The 27,413-nt window shown below is 27.6% G+C and overlaps 2 protein-coding genes across 2 annotated transcripts in view; both read left to right on the top strand.

Moving 5' to 3' along the window:
* Positions 1-19,781, top strand: part of LOC111630375 (lysine-specific demethylase 4C-like) — a 102,461-nt gene extending 82,680 nt beyond the window's left edge. The window contains exons 9-22 of the mRNA XM_023374464.1: positions 181-318; positions 2,126-2,304; positions 7,087-8,617; positions 10,074-10,238; positions 10,336-10,501; positions 10,596-10,771; positions 11,071-11,245; positions 12,429-12,505; positions 12,691-12,855; positions 12,953-13,147; positions 14,168-14,338; positions 14,417-14,533; positions 15,618-15,710; positions 19,643-19,781. Of these exons, the coding sequence (XP_023230232.1) occupies positions 181-318; positions 2,126-2,304; positions 7,087-8,617; positions 10,074-10,238; positions 10,336-10,501; positions 10,596-10,771; positions 11,071-11,245; positions 12,429-12,505; positions 12,691-12,855; positions 12,953-13,147; positions 14,168-14,338; positions 14,417-14,533; positions 15,618-15,710; positions 19,643-19,738 (3,444 nt within the window). The 3' untranslated portion in view covers positions 19,739-19,781. The remainder of the gene's footprint in view (positions 1-180; positions 319-2,125; positions 2,305-7,086; positions 8,618-10,073; positions 10,239-10,335; positions 10,502-10,595; positions 10,772-11,070; positions 11,246-12,428; positions 12,506-12,690; positions 12,856-12,952; positions 13,148-14,167; positions 14,339-14,416; positions 14,534-15,617; positions 15,711-19,642) is intronic.
* On the top strand, positions 152-8,645 carry LOC111630378. The gene is made up of 3 exons (XM_023374468.1): positions 152-318; positions 2,126-2,304; positions 7,087-8,645. Exons 1-3 carry the CDS (start codon positions 205-207, stop codon positions 8,624-8,626), a joined length of 1,833 nt encoding a protein of 610 aa, XP_023230236.1. The 5' UTR covers positions 152-204; the 3' UTR covers positions 8,627-8,645.
* Positions 19,782-27,413: the final 7,632 nt, after the last annotated feature.

The following is a 27,413-nucleotide window of genomic DNA, read 5'->3' as shown; positions in this document are numbered from 1 at the left end:
TATCCATCTAACTTTGTTCTCAAGATTAAAGAGTGTCAGGCAGACAATAGTGGGAATTTTTAGGTCTACAATATTTTCAAATTGCAGCCCAATAAGATATTAATTGAAATATTCAAATATTTTTTAAAAATAATTCTTTAAATTTTTATTAATACAAAATAATTATTTTGATTTTAATAGATTACACAAGAGCCTGGAGAATTTATGATAACCTTTCCTTATGGTTATCATGCAGGATTTAATCATGGTTTTAATTGTGCAGAATCAACTAATTTTGCAATGCCCAGATGGATCGAATATGGCAAGAGAGCTTTACAGGTAATTATAATTTTTATTATATTTATTTTTATTAAATATAGGTTAAATATCTTTAATAAAATAAACTACTTTAAAAGAATAAGTTCTTTAAAAACTAATTGTAAATTAGTTTGAAAATATTATCTTTGAGGCTTAATCACTGTACACAAAATAGAGTTGTGGAATGTTCTAAGTCAATAGAAAAATGTGACCAGAGGGTCAGCACCAGACCGGTGACGCCTATGTCAGGACTGACAACACTGTATCCTCTAAGACAGATACAAAAACCTTGTTGGCTACTGTTTCAATTTTTGTGTGAGCGGTCACGTATGTAGACACTAGGGGTCCAGGATGGAGACTGCCTGAGAGACAATGTGACCGAAAGACGTGCACATTACAACTTAATTATAAAGGAAAAAATACCTGTTTATTTTTGTGAATTATTTACATGTATACATAGGATAACAGAGTTCTGTTATATCTTTCAAATAGTGGCTTAAATTGGATAAAGCTATATAGCATAACATAATTGATTATTGAAGTTAATGGGTTCCTAGCTGAGAGAGAGAGAGCTTACATTATTATACGCAATGTGAAATACCTTGATTGGTAGGTTGATTGATGCTGCGGATTGCCATGACAAAGGGGTGAAGAGGTTTTGCTGGATTGAGTAATACTCCTGGATGGGGCAGTTTTTGGTTGGATGTCCAGTAGGTAAACACAGCTATGGTTCGGCGACGGCAGTGATTGAAGGGATTGTCAGTGGAGCATGGCTGGAATACACTTGCACAAGGATATGGATAGGCAAACTCGCTTTTCGATTTCGATGTTCATCTTTTTATTTTGGGGGGGACCTCTCCCTTGATTTCAATGCTCTTTTTAGGCAATGCTAAAGTTCTGACCAATAGATAAATTTCAGATGAAAGTTCCTGGTGACACATACATTCGGAAAGATGTGCCACCTTTGGAAAGGAAGTAAATCCAGGGAAAGATGCAATCACATCCTTCCATTTATTTTACTAAGTGTTGGAAAAATTTTTCTTTAATGCATAAATTTTACATATTCTATATTCTTGATTAATTTGATATATTTTGTTGTGGTTAATTAAAATTTCCATCTCATCTGGTCTCTCACAAAAAAATATTTAATAAATACATTTAAAATATTTTAAATTTCAAAATATAAATTGTGGAGCTAATTTTAATATAAATTTTTTTTTGTTGATTTTTTCGTCTGATGGTGAGATTATTATTAATCATCAAAGACAAGTCTGTCCAAAAGGGACCTTGGATGTGTATGTGTAAAGTCTGATAAATGGTGGTCAGCTTCAAAAAATACGTATTTCAGTGCTTGTTTTAGTAGATATAAAGCAGAACCACCCCATTGGTGAGATGGATGAAGAGTAAGACGTCTGTGTGTCACCGATTCCTTTTAATTGGATGTTTGTGTTTTTTTAAAGGGCTTTTTTTTTTTCTTTTTTACCTTTTACACAGCATGAAGCCTAAAAAGGAAGGCCTGTTGCCATGGATGTGTATGTGTAAAGTCTGGAATACAAAATAAATGGTGGTCCCTTTTGGACGGACTTGTCTTCGATGATTAATTTAATATAAATTTTATTATATAATTAAAAGTTGAATTTATTAACTGAATGAATTAGACATAAATATATAAGTACTAGAAAATACACTAGTTAAATATTCTGCTAATATTTTTGTACAGTTAGCGTTTTTAAAATTTTTTACTTTATTTTTAACAAGTTTTATTTAGTCTTGTAATTATAATTATCTGTAATTTTAATGCAATATATTGAATTTACATATTTTACAGTGTACTTGTCGAAAAGATTGTGTGAAGATAAGTATGGATGTATTTGTTAGAAAATTTCAGTCTGAAAAATATGAACTTTGGCGACAAGGAAAAGATTTAGGATGTCATCCTGAGGATCCTTCTAGAAATACTGTTGCACCACCACCTAGTAAATTTGAACTTATTATTGCTTCAAGAAGGTATTGATAATTATTGTTATATATACAAGATGGTAAAGATCAATTATAATAATAGGTCTTGGTCAAAAAATTTTTATATCATTAAAATAGAAATGTCATTATATGGTAAATTTAAAGTAATTAATACAAGATTTTTGATTCTAGCATATTCTAATTTTGTAAATTATTTGGTTATTAATTTAAATAGCACAAATGACAAATTTATATATTTTTTTCAAACACATTAGTCTAGTCTATTGTAATACCTCTAAATAATTTAATTTTGTTTAATATTTAAAAAAAAGACATCATAATAAAAATAACAGTTTTAATAAATAATTTATCAATTTTTTCAATACACAAAAGACACAACTTTCCAGTGCATGAACAATATTTACTTATAAAATGAAGTTAATTTGTTGTAATAATTTAACAAAAATTTTGTGGTTTTAGCATTTTGTATATATTGTATTTATGGACTATATGAATATAATAATTTTATAATTTTTAACTTATTGTCATGTCAAATTTATAAAATTTATTAATATTAAAATAAATTTTGAAATATTAATTTTTATTTTTAATTTTTTTATGCTTCTCAATACATCTTTTATATTTTGTATAAAAATGTAACTGCTTTATAAAGTTTTATATTTGCTTTAGTATTTAATTGTATAATGTAGTAGTAGTAATCCAGATTTTTCTAGATATAGGCCTACTTCAAAGTTTATTTAATATATCAAAAATATTTGGGTTTCATTCATATTTAGGATTAATAACAACTTAAAGAATCAACTACAAGGATTATTTAATGCATCAATTAATTATGGACATACTGTATATATTTTATTTTCCAAATTTTATGAAATCATATACTTTGGCATAAAATTGTCATCAGAATATTAAATGAAGTTACTCTGTTATGGTTTCATAAGGTTTCAGAAATTCACAATAAATAAATAATTACTGTGGACTATCAGACTGTATCAATGTTTTTCAGATGAAGATCATATTTGGTTAATATTTTTGGTTGACTGCTTTTTATCTAGTCATTGACCAAATTTTCTAGAATAATCATACAATATCCATTTCTTGTTATAGGTAATAGTTCTTTTAGAGAAATGAATTAATTTTTATTTAAGTATTAAAATTAAACAAAGTATTCACTGGGATAAAGTGCATCAATATGCACTTTATCTTGTTGAATAAGTAAGGTCTATTTATCCTATTTTTGAACTATTATATTATTTCATAGATGTTTACAAACTGTTGTGTTATTTACTGGAGCATATCTGTCTTGGATTAGATTCAATTAGCTATTGCAAGACATTATCTATATTGAAAGCCCATATAAGAGCATGATTTATTTTTAGTATTTGCATCACTTAAATGAACATTTCAAAACTATGTACTGTACATCATTTTTTGCTAATTGCATTAGTTCTCATGGGCAAAATTTTTCTCTTAAGCTAATTTCAAATATCAACTTAGTAAATCAAGTGCAAATTTTTTCAAATTCTTCAATAATTCAATAAAATGCATTTAATATTGAAAATTTCTAAGATAGAGAAAAGAGAGAATTTACAAGAAATTCAAATTATCTTTTAAATGTAATTAGGTTTTATGTTCAAATATTGCAAATGTTAAATCAACAATATTTTTCTGAATCTGTTATTTTAACTCTGAATATTCATCTTAATTAATGTGAATACTGAAAGTAAAAACACACATTTCCAAAAATAGAAGACACTAATGATAAGTTTTTTAATATTTGTTTGCCATAATTGTGAAAATTTGTAACAAAATTCAAATAGATACAGTGGGTAATCGGTTAACGAACATAATCCATTCCAAGACTTTGTTCGCTATCCGAATTGTTCGTTAACCGATTATCGATTTACCATAGGTTTTAATGGGAATTTAATTAATTCGTTCTGGAGACCCCCCCCAAAATAAAAAATATATACTTTCTTTCTACGTTTATTTATATGTAATAATAAAAATACATGTGTACACAATCTTGCATTTTTATTAGTCATGTTTTTTCCGTTTGAAAGGGTTAAAGAATCTGTCTAATGTCGATTGCTTTTCTCTCATCTTCAGGATTTTTCCTAAGTAATTAATAGCATTGCAATTGTAGAAATCCCCAAGCCTCAACCTGGTTTGGATGCCATTCTAAGACCGTTGTTCTGACATCCTCACACTTCTTCAAAGGATCTTTAATAACAGATATCGGCATTAATCCTCTTTTTCAGAAGAAAACATATCTCGCCGAGTTTCTTGGTGTTCTTCATTCAAGAGTTCTTGGCGTTCTTCTGTCGTCAGATCCGTTTCAGGTTCCATTATGAACTCTTCGATGTTCTTTATTTCTCAGATGTGATTTTTGTTACTCCTTTAGCTGCTTGAGTCTTCTTGATTATACAGTATTTTTCTTAAATAAGATTGAACTGCGGCCTACTGTAGACCTGTTCACGCCATACTGCCCAGCAACATTAGGCATCTTCTGCCCACTCTCTACCTTTGCTATTATACTCTCACCTTTCGAAAAGAAAAACAGACGCAAAACTTAACGAGTGCCTACCCGACAGTCTCGCGAATACATAAAAGAATTGTTTTGTCAGAAAAATAAAAGGCTGGAATTACAAGGGAGAGTTTCAAAGTTCGGAGGAATACTATCCGATCGGTATATACCGGCTTGAGCGTCGATGTCGACGTCTCCCACACTCCGAAAAGTTTCGAATTGTTGCCCGAAGACAAGGAAAGTCCAATCGGTATTCGTTATTTTACGTCGCTTCTTCTTGTGTTTGTTATGTGGGATGTTCGTTATCCGATCATGTGTTCGTTGTCCGAACATAAAAATCTTTCGCGAAAGTGTTCGTTATCCTATTTGTTCGTTGTCCGATCTGTACGTTAACCGATCACCCACTGTATTTGAATTTTGTTACAACTTTTAATAGAATAAAAATGTAATATTTAATATGTAATAATACAGTGAAATTTTTATTTTATTTTCTCTGTTTTAAATAAGTATAAGTACAGTTTTCCTTTATACAACATTGCACTTCTACAACACTGTTTCATTCTAACATGGTTCAAAACTTAGGGAAATCCCCTGTACAACACTGTTCTTAGGTTTGCTCTAACATAGTTTGAGAATTTGGGAAAGCCTTCGGGTTGAAAATACAAAATTTCATAACTTTTAAGTGCAAACTCCTTTATTTGATATTTTGTTTTTTTCCTTCAAGTAAGTATGCATGTTATCTCAAATTTGCCCATGGATTTTAGAATGTGTAAATTTTCAATTTGTTTTGAACCTTTTGTCAGGGTTTAATGAAAATTGATAGTGCATTTTTTTTTTCCTTCCTTGTACTAGCTTTACTATCAACCATGTGTCGTTGTTGTTGCTTTTAGATTTTAGACATTAAGGCTGTTACTGTATTTTGTTTTTATATATTAATCTTTGTATTTAATAAAGTTTATTTAAGCAGGTTTAAGCAAATTTTTTAACTGTAGGTAAGTAATCATAAAAATTACAAATGAAGTACGGTGGTATTTTGATACTAGAACAGATTCTGGAAAAAATTGCTTGGTCCTCAATTGAACAAATTCAACCCACCAGAAGAAATTTTCAGTTAATAACCTATTTTTATTTTGTCATACATATTTATTTTATTTATTTATTTCATTACATTTAGAGAAACATTTGACAGACATTTGATTTCTGCCCCCTACAATAACATATCATAAAAACAAATAACACCCCTTAAAACAAAACAAGCAGAATAAATAAAAATAAAAACAGGTAACAAATCTTAAAAGATATATAGTGCTTTTTTACATTTAAATTTAAAAAAGTAAAATGGTAAAAATATAAAAAAGTGAACTTGATATTTCTAGTCAAGATCAACAAAAAAGTTCATATGACAATACTTTGTGAAAAGGAAACACCGTTGTCTGTCTAAAATGAATATTAATATGTAGTACAGTACTTTTAATTGTGATTGTTAGTTAATTATTAAATACAGGTATACCTCGCCTTACGTCGGTAATTGGTTCCAGGAAAACGACTTAAGTCGAAAAACGACGTAAGTCGAATTTACTTGTCTCCAAATCTACTTGTCACTAGGCTAAACCATAAATTGCCAATTCCGGTTCTGTATTTTATTTATTAATGTATTTTTAATAACGTATGGTTAATAAGGATCTATTTTAAGCTTTCAAACAAATAAATTTTAGTTTTTAATATAGTACAGAAAAAAGTAATCTAAATTTACGAATGCATGTACTGTAAATACAGTAGGGCCTACAAACTTGTAAATGTATATATTTTAATATGATTTTATGTGCTTTAAACATTTTTCTAGTGATATTACGACTTCAATATTTGTGGCGGACAGACGTAAAGTCGAATAAAATGACTTAAACTTGATTTTTATTTTTCCATATCCTTTTTTTACAAACGACGTATAATCGGGAACGACGTAAGTCGAGGTATACCTGTATATTCCTTTTTGTAACAAAAAGAAAAGTATACTTTTGTTAACTTCTGGAATGTAAGTCATGCTTTGTATTAGTCCTTTGTTTCATATAGCATAGATTTGCATAACACTCACTTTGTATAACACAATAGTTATACAAAGGGTACCTCTAAATAGTTTTTGCTTCTTACATGAATAATGATTTAATTCACAAGCTTGATTATTTTGTGATTTAGTGAATAATTTGATTTCTAATTTAATATTTCTTATTTCTTTAAATTAAGACTTTCCAAATAATATATTTTAATGCTTTTTTTATTTTCAGAGAGGAGAAAAGAAAATTAACAGTGTCAAAAAGACATCCTATATCTGCTATAGATGGGAAAAAACAAAAGGAAAAATTTAACTCTGATTATAAAGATCAAGAATGGGATTTGATGAAAGAAGAGAAAGATGATAGTGACGGCACTGAAATTTATGAATTGGATGAAGATTTGAATACAAAACCTAAAGAAAGAAAGAAAAGAAAGAAAAAAGAAAAATATAAAGATGATGATTTCCTTGATATTAACAGTGATGATAAAATAAAAAAAAGAAAATTTGCAAAAAAGAAAGATATAGATACTTTGGAAAAGTTTGAAATGTTAGATAATATGAATTGTATGGAAGATTCTTCAACATCATTGCAAACTGATCAAGATGAAAATCCTCCAATTCTGAAACCATTTTGGGATTTGGAAAATGATAATCAACTAGCATTTTCTCACAATATGAATGAGGCAGCTATAGATAATATAGAGACAAACAATGAAAATGAAATTTCTGACATTAAAAATGAAACAATGAACAATCATCCATTACCTGAAAATAATTCTGAACAAAATTCAATAGAAACAAAACCAGCTGAAAAATCTAATAGTCCTCCTGTTATTATTGAAAATGAAAAATTTATCACTTCAGTAGGAAATGAGTTTCAGGCTCCAGGATTTCAGACAAAGTTTCCATATCAACAACAACCACTTATTCAACATTCAACAAATAACAATCAACCAGTAGAAACAAAAACATTTCCCCGAGGAAGAATGATGTCATTAACTCAAACTGCTAAAAAGTTGGAAGAACTTTCTTCAAAGAATTTGTCATTTAAAGAGCAAGCAGTAACTGAATCTAATCAGACACATCAAGGAATTGGATCATCAAATCCATCTATTATTCAACAATTTTTGTTCAATAGTCAATTATCACCACCTCCTTCTAGTATGACTAATATTACTCCATTTCATTTGAGGCAGCAAAGGACAGCAAAATCTCCTATAAGTGTACAGCAACCTTTAATGCCAAATAGTTTAAATTTACCATTGCTATCTAATACATCTGAAATTTTTAAACAGAACATCCATCAATCTGAAATTATAAATTCATCTTTACATTCAAACAATTTGAAAATGTGTCCACTTAAACCAGATTCAGGAAATTCAATTTCACCAGAAGCATCTCATCCATTTAGTCATAGTTACATAAATAAAGAATCAAATAATTTGTTACCTCAACCATCTAAAGCAGATACCCAAACAGCATCATGGTTATTTGCTGGAGTACCTCACTATAACAATTCTGTTCAGCAGCAAAAATTATCTACTACTTTATTACCAAATTCAGCTTATTCTAATATTATACATCATGATATTCCAGACAAACCCACTTTATCATATTTGGGACAGGCATCTGATGAACCAAAAGATTTATCTTTAAAAGTGAATGACAAAACTTTGCCTGCAGCTAAACAATTTGTTGGGGGTATCTATCCTGATGTAGGTGAAACTAGTTCACCTTATCATTCGCATCTGTTGCCTCAAGTAAGTTAAATGTGCTATTTATAACTTTATTTGTAAAAATCAACATATTATTAGCAATTTAAATTTAAATATGATCTTAAAGCATTAAGTAAAATTTGAGAATAGTGTATAATAATAGAAATGTGCTTTTAAGAAAATCATTAACTGCTAGTAAAAATGATTGTATAATTATTATTGTAATGTGTCAACATAGTATTCATATATATCATAGTTGTTGTAATTGCAAGGACTTTTGTACATAACTTAGACTATTTATTTAGATTAGTTTTTTCTCATGTTTTAGTAAAATTTATTATTATTTCTTTTTAATAATTATTATATTTTTGTTTATTGTATTAATATCTTATAACAATAATTTATAAAAATTATTGTTATAAGATATTAATACAATAAACAAAAATATAATAATTATTAAAAAGAAATAATAATAAATTTTACTAAAACATGAGAAAAAACTAATCTAAATAAATAGTCTAAATTATGTACAAAAGTCCTTGCAATTACAACAACTATGATATATATGAATACTATGTTGACACATTACAATAATAATTATACAATCATTTTTACTAGCAGTTAATGATTTTCTTAAAAGCACATTTCTATTATTATACACTATTCTCAAATTTTACTTAATGCTTTAAGATCATATTTAAATTTAAATTGCTAATAATATGTTGATTTTTACAAATAAAGTTATAAATAGCACATTTAACTTACTTGAGGCAACAGATGCGAATGATAAGGTGAACTAGTTTCACCTACATCAGGATAGATACCCCCAACAAATTGTTTAGCTGCAGGCAAAGTTTTGTCATTCACTTTTAAAGATAAATCTTTTGGTTCATCAGATGCCTGTCCCAAATATGATAAAGTGGGTTTGTCTGGAATATCATGATGTATAATATTAGAATAAGCTGAATTTGGTAATAAAGTAGTAGATAATTTTTGCTGCTGAACAGAATTGTTATAGTGAGGTACTCCAGCAAATAACCATGATGCTGTTTGGGTATCTGCTTTAGATGGTTGAGGTAACAAATTATTTGATTCTTTATTTATGTAACTATGACTAAATGGATGAGATGCTTCTGGTGAAATTGAATTTCCTGAATCTGGTTTAAGTGGACACATTTTCAAATTGTTTGAATGTAAAGATGAATTTATAATTTCAGATTGATGGATGTTCTGTTTAAAAATTTCAGATGTATTAGATAGCAATGGTAAATTTAAACTATTTGGCATTAAANTAAAGTATTAGACAAGATCTAAATGCAGTAAGCGAATAATAATTTCTATAAATTTTAAAATTACTATTTTAAAAACATAATAATTATAATGTTAAGTAATCATAAATAAATTTTGTGTATGTGATCTTTTATGAAACAATAAGTTACTGTAGACAATATTTAATCAAAGATAAACAATTTATTTCATTTATTAATTGTATTTATTTCAGAGGTGTTGTATGTGTTCTCTTCGTGGTGGAGCTTTGAAACCAACAATAGATGAAAAATGGGCTCATATTGTTTGTGCAGCTTTGGGACCTCAAGTGTTGTTTGAAAATGCAATTTTAAGAGAACCAATTAATCTAACAAGAGTACCTAAAGCAAATCTTAAATTGGTAATTTATATTTCATATCTATAGTAATTACCTAGTGTTTAAAATATATTTATGATCATGCATATATAGAAATAATAATCTGGATTTTAAATTTCAGAAATGTTATTATTGTCATAAACTATCACCCAGTAATACTTGTCCACGAGGAATTTGTGTAAAATGTTCAGTGAAAAAATGCTCAACTGCTTTTCATATTACTTGTGCTCATGCAGCAGGAATTGTATTTGAACGATCTATGTTACCACCTGTTGTTGAAATTAAATGTAAATATCATATTGCTGTCAGTGAAAACTATAACTGAAGTTTATCCTTGTAATATTTTTAATATATTATTTAAAATAATTTTTTTATTTTTAGACAAGTCATCTGTACCTAATACAGTATCTAAAGAAGTTGTTGAAGATTGGACTCAACCATTATCTGAATTATGGCAATTTAGTCCAGCAAACTTTCATGCAGAACAACAATATAATATGCAGTGTTCAACAGTCGATCCTCATTGTTCTATATGTCTAATATTTAAACCATTGAGGGTAAAATTTAATTATTATTTTTTTTAATTTTTGCAATAAAGAATATCATCATTTTCTTTTGGGATCCAGTAATAAAAAATCTGTATACATTATAATTATTGAATTATGCTTAATATATATTTTTTAAATCTAAATGTTTTTATATGAAATGATATTCTCAAATTGCATTGTATTTTATTTTAATTCTCATTAATAAAATCTAATTTAAACATTTTTACACATTATTACAATAAAATTAGTTAATATTTTCATTCATTTATTAATTAAATTAATGTTCTGATATTCTTATATATATTCAGTTACATAATCTCAGTTGTGGAAAAGAAACTCATGTGCCTTCTAAAAGTCGGGTTTGGATGCCTGCAACATGTTTTGTATCAACATCACCATCAGATTTTGTCAATCCACTGTTGGATCAAAATGGTATTTCACCATTGTTAATATGCACAGATTGCAAAGTTTGTGTCCATGCAAGTAAGTATATTTGCTTTTCAATATATTATTTTATTCATATTTTATCTGTAATATATCCCATACAAAATTAGACTAGTAATACTAGAAATATATTTAAAGTAGAAGTAAAGTGATTAAATTGAACTGGAAATACTGTAATCAGTAACTATTTATATTTATTTGAATTGATTGATTGTCTATCTATTGGATTGAAGAGAGTTTGTTTTTCAATAACTGATGCTACAGAGATCAGAAATGTGATTTAATTAAAGATATGATATTTAACATATTGTTAATGTGTGATACCATAGTATCATTAAATGCTTATTTTGAGTTTATTTTTTAACAGTCTGTTTGGATAAAATTATGAACAAAAATCAATGGATGAGATGCATGTACTGTATATTATACTTTGAGTTTTGGAAAGATCATACTGCTATACAAACAGTAAAAACATTATTTTATGACAATGTTGTTAAAAGAAACAATAGTGCAAATGAGGATAGCATGTGCTTTCAACTCTAAAATGAATCCTGCTTTCCAAAAATTACTGTCTCATGTATGATTTTTTAATGTCCAATGAAGTTACTGTCAGTAAATAGATTGCGTAAACAAATGTGGGTTTTTTTTGTTTGAGACATCTGGTCAATTGGAAGTGAGGACATGTTCTGATCTTTCACCAGAACACTCATGAATTGTTTGTTGTGTAAACACAACAAACAAACAAAACAATTAAATTTTGAAAATTTAGATCATCCTATTCACTCAATTTAATTCCTTTCAGTTTTCATTTATATCATTACTAAAGCATTTTAAACAGTAAAATTTTAAAAGCTTTGAAAAAGTGAAATATGACAGTTTTTGTTTTGACCAGAATTTTTATGTTGATGATATCAGTAAACTTGTGGAGTATTTAGAGAAGGTAATTGAAAATTATGGAAATCACATTATTGACTGAATGAATATATTTTATTTAAAAAAAATTAAGACTTTTTCAAAATATGCAAAAACTTTTCATTGAAGCCAATATGTAAAACTATGTTCCAGAAATCATTAAATGTATAATTATCTAAAGTAACATAAGTTGCTTCAAAAACATTCATTACAATATAGTGATTCATTTTTTTACAAAGTTATAATATGTTTCTGAAGATTATTAAATGAATTTAAAATTACTATTAAAAAATCAATTGTTTCATTTTAGCTTGTTATGGTGTGACTGCAATGCCAATTGAAACAGCTTGGAAGTGCTCAAGATGTATTAGACAAGATCTAAATGCAGTAAGCTAATAATAATTTCTATAAATTTTAAAATTACTATTTTAAAAACATAATAATTATTATAATGTTAAGTAATCATAAATAAATTTTGTGTATGTGATCTTTTATGAAACAATAAGTTACTGTAGACAATATTTAATCAAAGATAAACAATTTATTTCATTTATTAATTGTATTTATTTCAGAGGTGTTGTATGTGTTCTCTTCGTGGTGGAGCTTTGAAACCAACAATAGATGAAAAATGGGCTCATATTGTTTGTGCAGCTTTGGGACCTCAAGTGTTGTTTGAAAATGCAATTTTAAGAGAACCAATTAATCTAACAAGAGTACCTAAAGCAAATCTTAAATTGGTAATTTATATTTCATATCTATAGTAATTACCTAGTGTTTAAAATATATTTATGATCATGCATATATAGAAATAATAATCTGGATTTTAAATTTCAGAAATGTTATTATTGTCATAAACTATCACCCAGTAATACTTGTCCACGAGGAATTTGTGTAAAATGTTCAGTGAAAAAATGCTCAACTGCTTTTCATATTACTTGTGCTCATGCAGCAGGAATTGTATTTGAACGATCTATGTTACCACCTGTTGTTGAAATTAAATGTAAATATCATATTGCTGTCAGTGAAAAGGTAATGATGTAATTTTTATTCTATCATTTCTTGAATATAATGGAGATATTTTTTATTTTATTTTTATAATTTTAAATAGATTTGTTTTCATTTCAAATATTTGTTTCTTAAAAGCAGTTCTTATTTGTGTTCATTTATAGAATTTTATCTTAGGCATTCAGTATGATTTGTTAACACAATACGATATTTATAATAATTGATGATTATTCTAAAAATTATATCACTTTTATAATGTCATATCTAGCAATTTTCCTTATTTAATGCTTTCTTCATGAACAAAATAATTTTATGTATCTTCTCATTAATAAATTGCTTAGAATTAGACATTGCTACTAAAAATTTATTTTAAACAACTTGAAATTACATTATATTCCAATAGAAACATCATAATTATTATAAAACTAGAAAGCCTACTAATAGTTGTATATAAATGAAATTAAGTAAATTTAATAAAAATAAAGGTATGGAGTTTTATTGTGATTGTATGTATCCTGATATATATATTATTTGAGATATTACAATCAAATCATCATTATTTTGAATGTTTATACTTTGAAATCAAAATAAATTTTATTTTCAAAGTATATAATGGCAAATAAAATAAATATTTAATAGCTTTATGGCACATGACAATACAATATTTATCTTTTAAGCACTTTCTCAAATTGAATTTTAGTATAATAATTTGAACTCTGAATGCTATTTATATTTTTAATGCTATTGATGATTTAATATTATAAAGTAAATTTACTTTAAGTTTAGAAATGATGCTATAGATTGGATATATTATTATCATTGAATAATATCTAATTAAACATTTTTTAAAGTATTTAAATATATGTTAGATCAAATTAATATTTATTGAGATATTTAATTTCTTTATTGGTTTGATAATTTGAATTAATAGCATGAAGATTAGAATTAGTAAAGCTTATTAAATTATTTTTGATAGATCATTAAGATATAATTAGAATTTAATTACATTGAATACAATATCTAAAGTAAATTTTATTTTATTAGACAATGCAGAATGCACCATGTGAGGTTCAAAAAGGTGTTCTGGTTGTTACAAAGAGAAGAAATGGCAGATATTGTACTTGCCAAATAATAGATATCCAACCTCAAGTATTATATTCTATTACTTTTGATGATGGCTCTGTCTGTGACAAATTACCACCAACAAACATTCTTGTAAGTCCTTAAAAACTTTTGTTTAAATTATTAAATATTTTAATATTTACTTAATTAAAATTCAACATCAAATTCTAGTCGAGAAACTGTCGTCAATTTGGTCCTCCACAGATAGGTGAACATCTAGATATAAATTTGGCTGGCAGACCATATGGTGGCACTTTTAGAGGAATTAATCATCATATGGCATATAAAGTAAGTTTATTTGAAAAAGTAAATTGTGATTTAAAAAAAAAAAAAATGCTTAATTTTTTATATGAAAAATAACTCTAAATATAATTCTACCCGTTTATATTTACAGTTTTTATTTTATTATATTTACTGTTAATTAAATGATTTTTTAAAAGTGATGTTAATATTAAATATCTTAAAAACTTAATTTTAAATATATTTATTTTATTATATTTGTGATTCTTTGTTTCTGTTGATATTATTTTATAACATTAGATTTATCCATAAATAGTTATTTCTGTAGCTAATAATATTTATAGATAAATTTCATGCAGTTTAAGTACTTCAAACCTATTTTTAAAAAATTCTAACTTTTCACATATTGTATAACAAATTAACAGCATTAATTAATATTTACAGATGTGTTCTAGCTATGAAGAGCTAGAATTATGGAATTTTAGGCAATTTATCAACTTCAGAGAAGTCAAAGATTCTGTTTAGACTTTGGGAATAAAGTTGTGGCTGAAACATAGTGTTATACTTTAACTGTGTCTGTATGACAGTTAAGTGACATCTCCAATAAAAGACAATTTGATAAAACTGTGTTCTGAATGTGAAATAGCTCTTGTATCTTGAGATAAATGCTTCTCCAGGATAAATGTTTTTCAATGTCAATTTAACACAATTTTTTTCTTTGGTTACTCCAAACTTGTATAGATTGTAAATAAACTTCTGTTTGTTTTTATACATAAATTGTATAAAGATGAAAGAACTTGGTTCTTCGAAACTGAAACAATTAAGAATGTATTAACTCAGTGGTATAAAAAAAAATATGAACTGTGTTTAAAGTAGTTAGATATACAAATTTGTGCATAAAATTTGAAGACTTAGAAAATAGGGATATTACAGTTTCAGAGATTTCTTTCTACATTGATATTTCCTAGCTACAAAATATATTCAGTTTTTACTAGTATACAAATTAAATTATTAATCTGTAAAGACTAGCTTACATTTATTTTCTGACTTTCAATAGTTTATTTCGTTCTTTTATAATCTGTAGTTATAATTATAAAAGTGCAATAATAGAATAATTATTTCTTATTTTTAGGTACAGTTTGATGATGGATGTATTATGATACTTAACAGGGAAGATTTTTATCTGCCAGATGAAGATATGCCAAAGAGTATTAGATCAAGAGTAGTAAGTAATTTTTATTAGTTTTTCACTGATGAAAAATTAATGATACATCAGCATTAAGATAAAAATGTGGTGTGACAATAAACAAACAATATTGTCCAGAAAAGCATAAATATTAAGATTTAATTAGTATTCCAATCAGTGAATAAGTGTTATAGATAATCATTAAAATACAATTCTTATATTAAATATTTTATAAAACTTTATAAAAGTTTTTGTACTGGTACTAATATTGCTTCATAAGGATCTTCTATAGTTAATTAATTTTCAGTAAGCATTTGATATAAATACAACACTTAAGGAATACTTGCATCTGAATCTAATTATTATTTTTGATATTATTGTAACTGAAGAACTCAAATTATGTGGTTAAAAAGAAATGTTGACTGAATTCATCTGTTTATTAACGACTGTAACAAATATGTTAGTTGTTAATAAACAGATGAATTTTTCATTACATAAACTTATTATTTGTCATTTCTTGTGAAATTCTTATGAGCTCCTCAATGAGTATCTTAGCTACATCATCCAATATCAAACAAATTAGATATTGACTATTATTAGTCATCTTCAATTGCTATATCAAAGTTAAATGTATTTTCTTAGTTTATGAGATTGGAAGTTACAAGCTGTTTCATTTGGAATTTTTTTCTAGGTAATTTTAAATTATAATTTTAAGAATTATATATATTAGTTTTAGTTATAAAAATAAATATTGAAATTTTAAAATGAGTAGAATAGATAGATTATCTATCTAACAAATTCTTCTGATTATTTATTTCTGCATAAGTGAAGCTTGATAAAAATTACACTGCTTAATTCAATTATTTGATTAAATGAATTGATTATTATTATTATATGTATAATTAACACACATTATTTGCAAGTAATTTTTTTTAAGTTCAAAACAACCACTTCATAAAGTTCAAAACAACCACTTCATAAAGTCTGCTTCTGTTTGAAGACATTCAATTGAAATTATTTGGTGGTATTTCTTTGAAAACCTTAAAATACAAGTAGTTTTTAACAAATATAATCATGAAATCAAAATGAAATCAATATAAAGAACATCGTAAAACTGATTGTTTTATACTTGGCTTAAAATAAATATTATATTAATGTGTTAAAATAAGTAATAATTTTTAAAATAAAACTTAATTTTCAGTGAATAATTTGTAAATTATTATTTTCAACATATTTATTGAATGCAGATATTTTACTTTTTAAATAATAGATTTCATATATTTAAGTATTTTAATATTTGATATAAATTGTTTTCTAAAAAATAATTTATCTTGCCTATATACCCATAAAAGAATATTTGAAACATAATTTTTAAGTTATTCTGCAAGAAATATTCTTTTTAAAATTGAAGTTTCTATTAATTTTGCACTTTATATTTAATTTATAAAGATATTCAGTGTTGCTTGAAGAAATTTGATATGGCACCCTTGGCATTGTAGAAAATTTTAGACAATTTATGTTAGAGTAGTTAACAATCTGCTTTATATACAATGTTTTTAGATATAATGCTGTATTTAGTTTCTGTATAAGGCAATGTAATTTCATTAAACACTGCCTATTGTTCCAAAATGAACAATAGCTGAACTTATGAAATTTTCAAGCAAGGTTTATCTCCTTTTCCAAGCAAGGACCTGAAAACTAGCATCTAAGTTCGTTTACAGAATAATTTATCTTCCAGCCATTTTGTTCAACTGTTTACTTTCAATGAGCAATTATTTATTGTGACATCGTCACAATGCCAGGCTGCAATTTTTAATCATATTTTTAATTTATTGAATTTAAAATACCTCAAATTAGTATTGGGTTGCCCCTGTACATCATACTTTTCCTTTAACAATAACATCATGTCATCATCTATTAACTACTTTCAGGGAAAAAGTTTTGAATTGAAATAACATGACTTCCAGTTTGAATTCATATATAGTTCATATATAGTTAATCGGGCCTCCTGCCCCTAAGGTTTCCATATCTGGTCTAATCTCAATCTAATTCCATTCTTAAGATTAAGGAAAGGAAAGACAGATGGACTGATGACAGTGGGAATTTATAGGTCTACAATTTTTCAAATTGCAGCCAATGACGAAAAAGTATCAGTCAATTTGAAAAGTGGATTCATTGTGTTACATAAGTTATCAATTTGGAAACTTGATCTAGGAGTTACAATTAAAATGTAGTAATAATTAAAATAACCTTCAAAAACATTTCCTAAACTTGCTCACAGTGAAATGTTTGATAGTAGTCTAATACTACAGAATGTCTCAATTCTATTGGCCAGATATATAAATTGATTTGTGTTCATAGCGAATCAGTTCTTATAAGAATATATTATATTGTCTTGATATAAGAATGATATCAGGAAAGTTTGGTTGAATTTGCTTATAAAGCTTCAAATGCATAAAGAACAAACAATGTTTCTTCTTTTATATAAAAGATAATTTATTAATTTCTTGAAGTATTATAAAATAATTTCTAAAAATAATGTAAAACTAGAGTATATAACGGGTCGGCAACCTTTCAGTGGTGTGTTAACATGATTCTACAAAGTTTTTTATATATGTTATCAAAATTAGTATGGTTATAATGGACTTCAAAATGTATAATTTTGAAGTTAAGTTGTTAATTGAATTATGTTCTTACATGTGAAGCACTTGTGTAACACACAGATGGTGACATGGAGTACTGTAATAAAATATATAAATAAAAGATTTGTTTTTAATGTGCCACAGCCTTTACTGAACTATGCCTTCTATTTAAATTTGTAATTAATAATTAAAATGTAGGTTTTACTATGTTTCTATTCAGAGTGCCACTGAAAATTGTTCCGTGTGCCACAGGTTGCTGAATGCTGGTATATAAGATTAAGTTTAAAAACTTGTCAATTTCTCCATGTAGTTTTACACTTTTTTAAGATCATTAGAATCTAAAAATACAAAAAGAAGTTCATTCACGTCAATTTAATTTTAAGTTTTTTAATTAAAATGATATTTAATTGAAATTTATTCACTCAAAAGAAATTAAAGTAAGAACACTAATAGGTTTAAAAAACTTCATTAATGTAAATACAGTGATTACTCAATAAATTTAAATATAAAAAGAAATCTGAGTTCAAAATTGATGAAATTTTAAATTCAAGTTTGAAACAAAATATTTCTTACACAGTTACCATTACTTTTACTTCAGTTTAATAAATTTTATCAATTTTTTTATTTAAAATTGAAATTACTGTTTACTTTGTTTTAACGGTTTTTAAGAAAAAAAATTACGTTATATATAGTTTACAAAATATTCATGGTCTTAAATTTTATTTGAGTTATTATCTGCCTGATAGACAGTTATATTTAATTTAATACATTAAAACTAAAAATATATTTTATGTAATTTTTTATTTGAATAATTTAATAAAAATTCTAAATTAATGTACTAAAGAAAATTTTAAAATTTACATTTAATGAAATTCTAAAATATAAAATAAATTTCAATAATGACAGTTCAGTTGATGATAAATCTTTAACAACTGTCGACTTCAGTTCAATTTTTTAATGTTAATATTTTGAATTTTTAGAATATTTTTTTGTAGGAAGTAAAGAGTATTTAAATATAAAGTTGGCATTTGATATATTTATACATCAGGACCATTTTTTAATTAAAAGTTTTCAAAAACTACTAGTGAAAAAACCTTACTTAATGTAATTGCAACAAAAACATTTTATCAAAATTATTTTAATTTATTAATTAGTACTCTTATTATTTTATTGTTTTAATTGGTTTTTATTTGTCATAATGTATTATAAAAACTAAATTTAATTTTGTTAATTTACTTTTAGATAGTCTGTAAAGTTAATTTAGTTTCAATCATATTTTGTAGCAATTAATTATTATATCTCATTCTAAATATAATTTTTTATTTTTAGTCGACCGCAATACAGAATTACCAAGAGACAGTTGGAAGAAATCCACAGGTGAATCCCGTCATGCCTAAAGATACATCGGAAAGCACAATTTCTTAAAACTGCCACATTTGAAATAAGTGCCATCATTTATAATGTTTGCAAAAATAAGTGTTTCATTTTGTAAGACAAACATCCCAAAATGTAAATTTATAGCACATCCCATAATTCATAAAATGGCTTTTTTTTTTACCAATCATAATTGTTCATATCATTATCAACTTAGGAAAATGGAAATAACTGCCAAGTAGCAGTTCATTTGTTGGATTGTGTTTTATTGATTGATAACATTTGATTATGCCTTTAATTGTATGTTGATTCCTCTTTTATGGATATTTCTTCAATGAAATTTTGTGCTTGTAAAGTGAAAAGTTACATGTTCGTTTATTACCAACTGTAGATAAATTGTCTAGTTAATCATTGTCCATCTTTTCATCTTCATCATTTTTGCATGGTCACTTTAAATCTAATAAATAGCATTTGTAGAATTACGACTGTTCAAATTGTTCTGTTACCCTCGCTCGGTAGACAAATCATGACAATACGAAGAAGAATTTACCATTTTTGCGTACACGACAACGACAAATAATAGAGGGCCATTCTTTTAATAAAAAAACGTCTAGATCATTCTGTCCTTAGATACATATCTAATGTTATCATGTATCATCTCAATCATTCTCATCTTTCCGCATAGCAGTAAGGACCACAGACATTGGAACATAAAAAAGATGTAAAATATACAACTTAATCATGCTACCCATAAGAAGCATAGCATTTAAAAGAAAAAAAAATACCACCCATTTTTCTGTAAGTATGCTCCTGCCATTCTTTGTAAACAAATTGTTATATTGTGTATGAAATTTGTTTTTTCATACATTTCAATTGTGTAATAACAGGAAATGTTTTTGTTCCTGATATTTAAATGCTCCATTTTTTTGTTTGTTTGTTTGTTTGTTGTTTTTTAAAATTGTGTTCTGAAATATTTCCAATAATAAATATGAAGATTATAACTTTGTTTTGTTTATGAGATTCATATTTGTTATATAAAAGAAAAAAAAACTATATTTTAATTTACTAAGTTATTGATTTAAGAAAAAAATATATATATATTAAGGAGTGATTTTTTTTTTATTTATTTAAATAAAATTATATTTGCGTTAATAAGTAGTATAAATTTATTTCACACAATAATTAAACTTAAAATTTTAAAAATTTTGTAAAAACTTTAGAAATCATGGCTGGATTGTCTTGTTTTGGCCCTAAGTTATAACATGTAATAGGCCCTTCCTGTCCATCAAATAATGGTATCCCTAAGATCCATAATGCAAAGTCCTAAGATGCAGCTTATTCAATGTGCAGATCCAGCCCTGTTAAAAATAATGTTATTAGTATATATAATTAATTTATTATTATTTAATTCCCAAATTTATTATTTAGATAAGTATTTATAGCATTGAGTACCAAGTTATCTTCAAATTTTTAAAATCAAGATAAGTACAGGGTGTCTCATAAGTCAGTCAACTATGTTTGGTGTGTTCAGATAAACCTGTGAATGAGTTTACATACATAGAAAATTGATGCAGTTTGTACAAAGGGAGGTTCCAGGAGCAAATCTTTTAGGGCTATATCGAATTCGAATTAAAAATAACTCCCAAAGTTTTATTGCTTAATTTAATTATTATTTTAAAGAAATAATGAATCTCTAATAGCATTATAGCTTCATGGAGTCAGGACAAATTTCAATTAGGAGGTCCCATGTACAGTACAGTACAGTGTTGACTTCATACATTTTTCTTGGGCGTAATTTTTTTAGGAAAATATTTTCTTATAAAAGATTGGTTTGGGGCCCCAGGCACTTGCCCTTTTTACTCACAGGATAATGCGGCACTGTGAATTTCCTTTCAGCAATAAAAACGTTAGGAGGAGCGATTGCGGCATCCCTCTATTCCTTTTCTAAGTTTTGCAACTAACGAGTTTGTATGTGATAAAGCATTTAAGACAAGTTTGATCCTTACAGTGGTTAACTGACTATTGGGCCACCCTTTAAACATAATGATGACATTTATTCAGATTAGAATTTCTAATTAGTTAAGAGTGAATATTTATTAATACTCTGCGTATTTCATTAGTCCAAAACCAAAAAATGGCGAAAAGGGCGTGTTCTACCTCCGATCCCCATACCAAGCTTACGAGGACCCTGCAGAAAGGTTACTGCAATTTGAGAGAACATCTAAATAAATGAACGTCTGAATAAATAAGTCTCAATATTCAGAATAATTCTGTAATTAAGTTTAGAAATCTCAAGACAAAAAAAAAGAAGTGGAACAGATCTTGATTATATTATAAACATTTCTGGATCAGTAAGACGTCCATCAAAGTAATAAATTGTCCATCGTCTTGTTCGGACGTGAAGGAATGCGAATTGCAATTCCTTTCCTGCAATGATTTAGACTCAACAAAAATCAATGAACTATCGACATTGGGAAAGAATGGAAACATCGAAACTTCTAATTGATTTCCATTTAGAAACAATTTCCGATTTTTCCAATCGAATTTATATTTTATTAAAGATTCTAACGTCATGTAGTACTGTAAATTAATTCTCAGATGAGGTAATAGAGTTTATCTTATCCTCCAATTTCTTATTTTATTCGGTTAATTAGCTAAATATAAATACGGAATTGTACTGTACACCTCCAAACTTTAATCTAACGCCATCATTTGTTTGCCTTTGAAATTGGCGCTAAATCGAAATATGGTCAGAGTTATGTAGTAATGAGGTACAGTATACACAAGTCATTTTGGTGATAATATTTACAATGGAAGACTGTTTTAATAATTCATGGATGCCGAAGGATTCTCCTAACATTTATGAGGAAGATTCATTTACAAATATTGTTTGGCGCTATATCGAAGGTATATATACCCAATGTTTATATAGAATTTATGAATTCATGCATTGTTACAGTGCAATAATTAATATTTACAAAGCACGTAAGCGCTACAGAGTTTTCGTTACGAAATAGTAAAATGGATTGACTGAATTTTGCTCTAGAATATTACAAAATACAATTCTATTCGTCTTCAAAATGAGAATGGAACCGCTTTACATACGAGAAGAAAAATAATTTCGTGTTCATTACGAAATAGAATGCAATATAAAGAATATAAAATATATATTAGAAAGTTGTAAGGTATGTTTAAACTGTTATAGTCTTAGAAATTTCCGACATTTTTGCAAGAAATTTGATATTAAAAAGTCACGTGACATGTTTGAATTTAATCTAAGGCGGCGGAGTGATACACATTTAAGATCCAGTACATCGGCTCTATTCTTTCTGGGAAATACTACTAGAAACATGGAAACACATGACAAAACAAAGTTTATTATAGATTTTTATGAGTGTAGGATGAACAACAGCTGTTAGAGTATACATATACACTGTAATGCTTCAGTTTGATAAGAAATGAATGAATACATAGCAAGTTTAATCTAAAAATCTTAATTAATAAATTACTATTTAAACTTTTATTAATCTTGTTTTAATTAATAGGTTTATTTATTTAATCTCGAGCATATTAAATAGAAAGTACGAGTGGTTATAAATAGCGATTCGTGTGAATAAACTCATTAAAAATATACGTAATTATCAGAAGATGCATTAATTTCTTCTTCAAAAGTATACAAAATTATGACGTAAGAGGTCATATTTAGCGATTAATACAGCGAAGTTTTACCTACGTGTTATTTAATATTAGCGTTATATTAAATTTAACACAAAAACGTTAATAGAGAAAGTCGAGCGAATTCGTTATATACGGGAATTAGCTGTTAGCTCAAAGTGTGATATTGTATTTACGTATTGTTAGCTGCTTCTTCGACAGATGGCAGCACGCAACGAAGGGATACTATAAACGTGACACGACCGACAATGCAAGTCAGTCGTGTCAGGTACATCGTCCCTTTCACTCTTGCGACCACAGACATGGACGAGCTTAGGTAACACTACCGGATGTTGTGTTTTTTTCCTCCAAAACACCCGCAACTGCGCAGTAAACACTACCAAACCGGCTCCAGAACCGCGAAATCGAATCGACGTCAGTTACCACTTCATGGATCTCCGTACCGAACTGGACCGAGTCTTCGCATATAGATAAAGGTAACGTAACCTCTTTTTTTGGGGGGGTTAAAAATAAAGTACAATAAAAATTACGTGTAGCATAATTTATAAATATATGTATATACTAAACAGGCGTCACAGGTTTGCAATAATAAACCATAGACACCATTAATTGCTAGTGTTTATAGCGGCGAGTACGGATTCGATTTCTTCATTTTCCTATGTGCTGTGTATTTATATACAAGAGTGGCCAAAGGGGTGGGTGTTATCCAGTCGAGTATACTCGATGGGGCATGCAGCAGACATATGATAATCCAGGTTGAAGTGGATCGACGGCGCTTGCGCCACCGAAGATGGATTCCTACTCCTCCCCATAACTCGCCATTGACAGTTCACTATCATTAAAAGGAAACACACACACTCCGAATAACAAAACCGTTTTGGCGGAAGTTCGCTGACGTAATTGCTACTTTTTCCGCTTTTATTTCCCCCCTTTATTTTGTTTTACGATTGTTGATTGGTCGTAATTAATTTAAAAATAATTCCGCGAGTAAATCATTTCCTCTTCTTGGTAGCGTATTAAATTAGACTGAACGATTTAATTAAAAGTTAAATTTCGGGACGGATGGTTTTAAAATCATTCTCCTATTTTTAATGACGTATTCCGGCAGACAATTCGGTGAAAATTTATGCAAATTTGTCAATCGGTCCTTCCATTATTTTCTTTAATTCGTCTCTCGTACGAGAATACATATATTAGAATCCCCCTTAGATTTTACCGTTAAACGAACCGTAATAAATTAAATTTTAATGTAAAAAATCGCCATTTTTATTAAAAAATATATTTTTTTAAAGATTNCCAATCAAAAATAATTAAACTTAAAATTTTAAAAATTTTGTAAAAACTTTAGAAATCATGGCTGGATTGTCTTGTTTTGGCCCTAAGTTATAACATGTAATAGGCCCTTCCTGTCCATCAAATAATGGTATCCCTAAGATCCATAATGCAAAGTCCTAAGATGCAGCTTATTCAATGTGCAGATCCAGCCCTGTTAAAAATAATGTTATTAGTATATATAATTAATTTATTATTATTTAATTCCCAAATTTATTATTTAGATAAGTATTTATAGCATTGAGTACCAAGTTATCTTCAAATTTTTAAAATCAAGATAAGTACAGGGTGTCTCATAAGTCAGTCAACTATGTTTGGTGTGTTCAGATAAACCTGTGAATGAGTTTACATACATAGAAAATTGATGCAGTTTGTACAAAGGGAGGTTCCAGGAGCAAATCTTTTAGGGCTATATCGAATTCGAATTAAAAATAACTCCCAAAGTTTTATTGCTTAATTTAATTATTATTTTAAAGAAATAATGAATCTCTAATAGCATTATAGCTTCATGGAGTCAGGACAAATTTCAATTAGGAGGTCCCATGTACAGTACAGTACAGTGTTGACTTCATACATTTTTCTTGGGCGTAATTTTTTTAGGAAAATATTTTCTTATAAAAGATTGGTTTGGGGCCCCAGGCACTTGCCCTTTTTACTCACAGGATAATGCGGCACTGTGAATTTCCTTTCAGCAATAAAAACGTTAGGAGGAGCGATTGCGGCATCCCTCTATTCCTTTTCTAAGTTTTGCAACTAACGAGTTTGTATGTGATAAAGCATTTAAGACAAGTTTGATCCTTACAGTGGTTAACTGACTATTGGGCCACCCTTTAAACATAATGATGACATTTATTCAGATTAGAATTTCTAATTAGTTAAGAGTGAATATTTATTAATACTCTGCGTATTTCATTAGTCCAAAACCAAAAAATGGCGAAAAGGGCGCGTTCTACCTCCGATCCCCATACCAAGCTTACGAGGACCCTGCAGAAAGGTTACTGCAATTTGAGAGAACATCTAAATAAATGAACGTCTGAATAAATAAGTCTCAATATTCAGAATAATTCTGTAATTAAGTTTAGAAATCTCAAGACAAAAAAAAAGAAGTGGAACAGATCTTGATTATATTATAAACATTTCTGGATCAGTAAGACGTCCATCAAAGTAATAAATTGTCCATCGTCTTGTTCGGACGTGAAGGAATGCGAATTGCAATTCCTTTCCTGCAATGATTTAGACTCAACAAAAATCAATGAACTATCGACATTGGGAAAGAATGGAAACATCGAAACTTCTAATTGATTTCCATTTAGAAACAATTTCCGATTTTTCCAATCGAATTTATATTTTATTAAAGATTCTAACGTCATGTAGTACTGTAAATTAATTCTCAGATGAGGTAATAGAGTTTATCTTATCCTCCAATTTCTTATTTTATTCGGTTAATTAGCTAAATATAAATACGGAATTGTACTGTACACCTCCAAACTTTAATCTAACGCCATCATTTGTTTGCCTTTGAAATTGGCGCTAAATCGAAATATGGTCAGAGTTATGTAGTAATGAGGTACAGTATACACAAGTCATTTTGGTGATAATATTTACAATGGAAGACTGTTTTAATAATTCATGGATGCCGAAGGATTCTCCTAACATTTATGAGGAAGATTCATTTACAAATATTGTTTGGCGCTATATCGAAGGTATATATACCCAATGTTTATATAGAATTTATGAATTCATGCATTGTTACAGTGCAATAATTAATATTTACAAAGCACGTAAGCGCTACAGAGTTTTCGTTACGAAATAGTAAAATGGATTGACTGAATTTTGCTCTAGAATATTACAAAATACAATTCTATTCGTCTTCAAAATGAGAATGGAACCGCTTTACATACGAGAAGAAAAATAATTTCGTGTTCATTACGAAATAGAATGCAATATAAAGAATATAAAATATATATTAGAAAGTTGTAAGGTATGTTTAAACTGTTATAGTCTTAGAAATTTCCGACATTTTTGCAAGAAATTTGATATTAAAAAGTCACGTGACTTGTTTGAATTTAATCTAAGGCGGCGGAGTGATACACATTTAAGATCCAGTACATCGGCTCTATTCTTTCTGGGAAATACTACTAGAAACATGGAAACACATGACAAAACAAAGTTTATTATAGATTTTTATGAGTGTAGGATGAACAACAGCTGTTAGAGTATACATATACACTGTAATGCTTCAGTTTGATAAGAAATGAATGAATACATAGCAAGTTTAATCTAAAAATCTTAATTAATAAATTACTATTTAAACTTTTATTAATCTTGTTTTAATTAATAGGTTTATTTATTTAATCTCGAGCATATTAAATAGAAAGTACGAGTGGTTATAAATAGCGATTCGTGTGAATAAACTCATTAAAAATATACGTAATTATCAGAAGATGCATTAATTTCTTCTTCAAAAGTATACAAAATTATGACGTAAGAGGTCATATTTAGCGATTAATACAGCGAAGTTTTACCTACGTGTTATTTAATATTAGCGTTATATTAAATTTAACACAAAAACGTTAATAGAGAAAGTCGAGCGAGTTCGTTATATACGGGAATTAGCTGTTAGCTCAAAGTGTGATATTGTATTTACGTATTGTTAGCTGCTTCTTCGACAGATGGCAGCACGCAACGAAGGGATACTATAAACGTGACACGACCGACA

This window comes from Centruroides sculpturatus, unplaced genomic scaffold (assembly GCF_000671375.1).
Source record: "Centruroides sculpturatus isolate CEXI.00-Female unplaced genomic scaffold, Cexi_2.0 scaffold672, whole genome shotgun sequence".
In the NCBI taxonomy this organism is placed as follows: domain Eukaryota; kingdom Metazoa; phylum Arthropoda; class Arachnida; order Scorpiones; family Buthidae; genus Centruroides; species Centruroides sculpturatus.
Note: the sequence above shows the minus strand (reverse complement) of the source record. Positions and strands in the feature narration are given on the sequence as shown.

Coding starts and splice junctions, on each gene's coding strand:
- LOC111630378 (XM_023374468.1), top strand. CDS start 205: ATGATAACCTTTCCTTATGGTTATCATGCAGGATTTAATCATGGTTTT. Junction 319..2,125: donor ATGGCAAGAGAGCTTTACAG/GTAATTATAATT, acceptor CATATTTTACAG/TGTACTTGTCGAAAAGATTG. Junction 2,305..7,086: donor CTTATTATTGCTTCAAGAAG/GTATTGATAATT, acceptor TTTTATTTTCAG/AGAGGAGAAAAGAAAATTAA.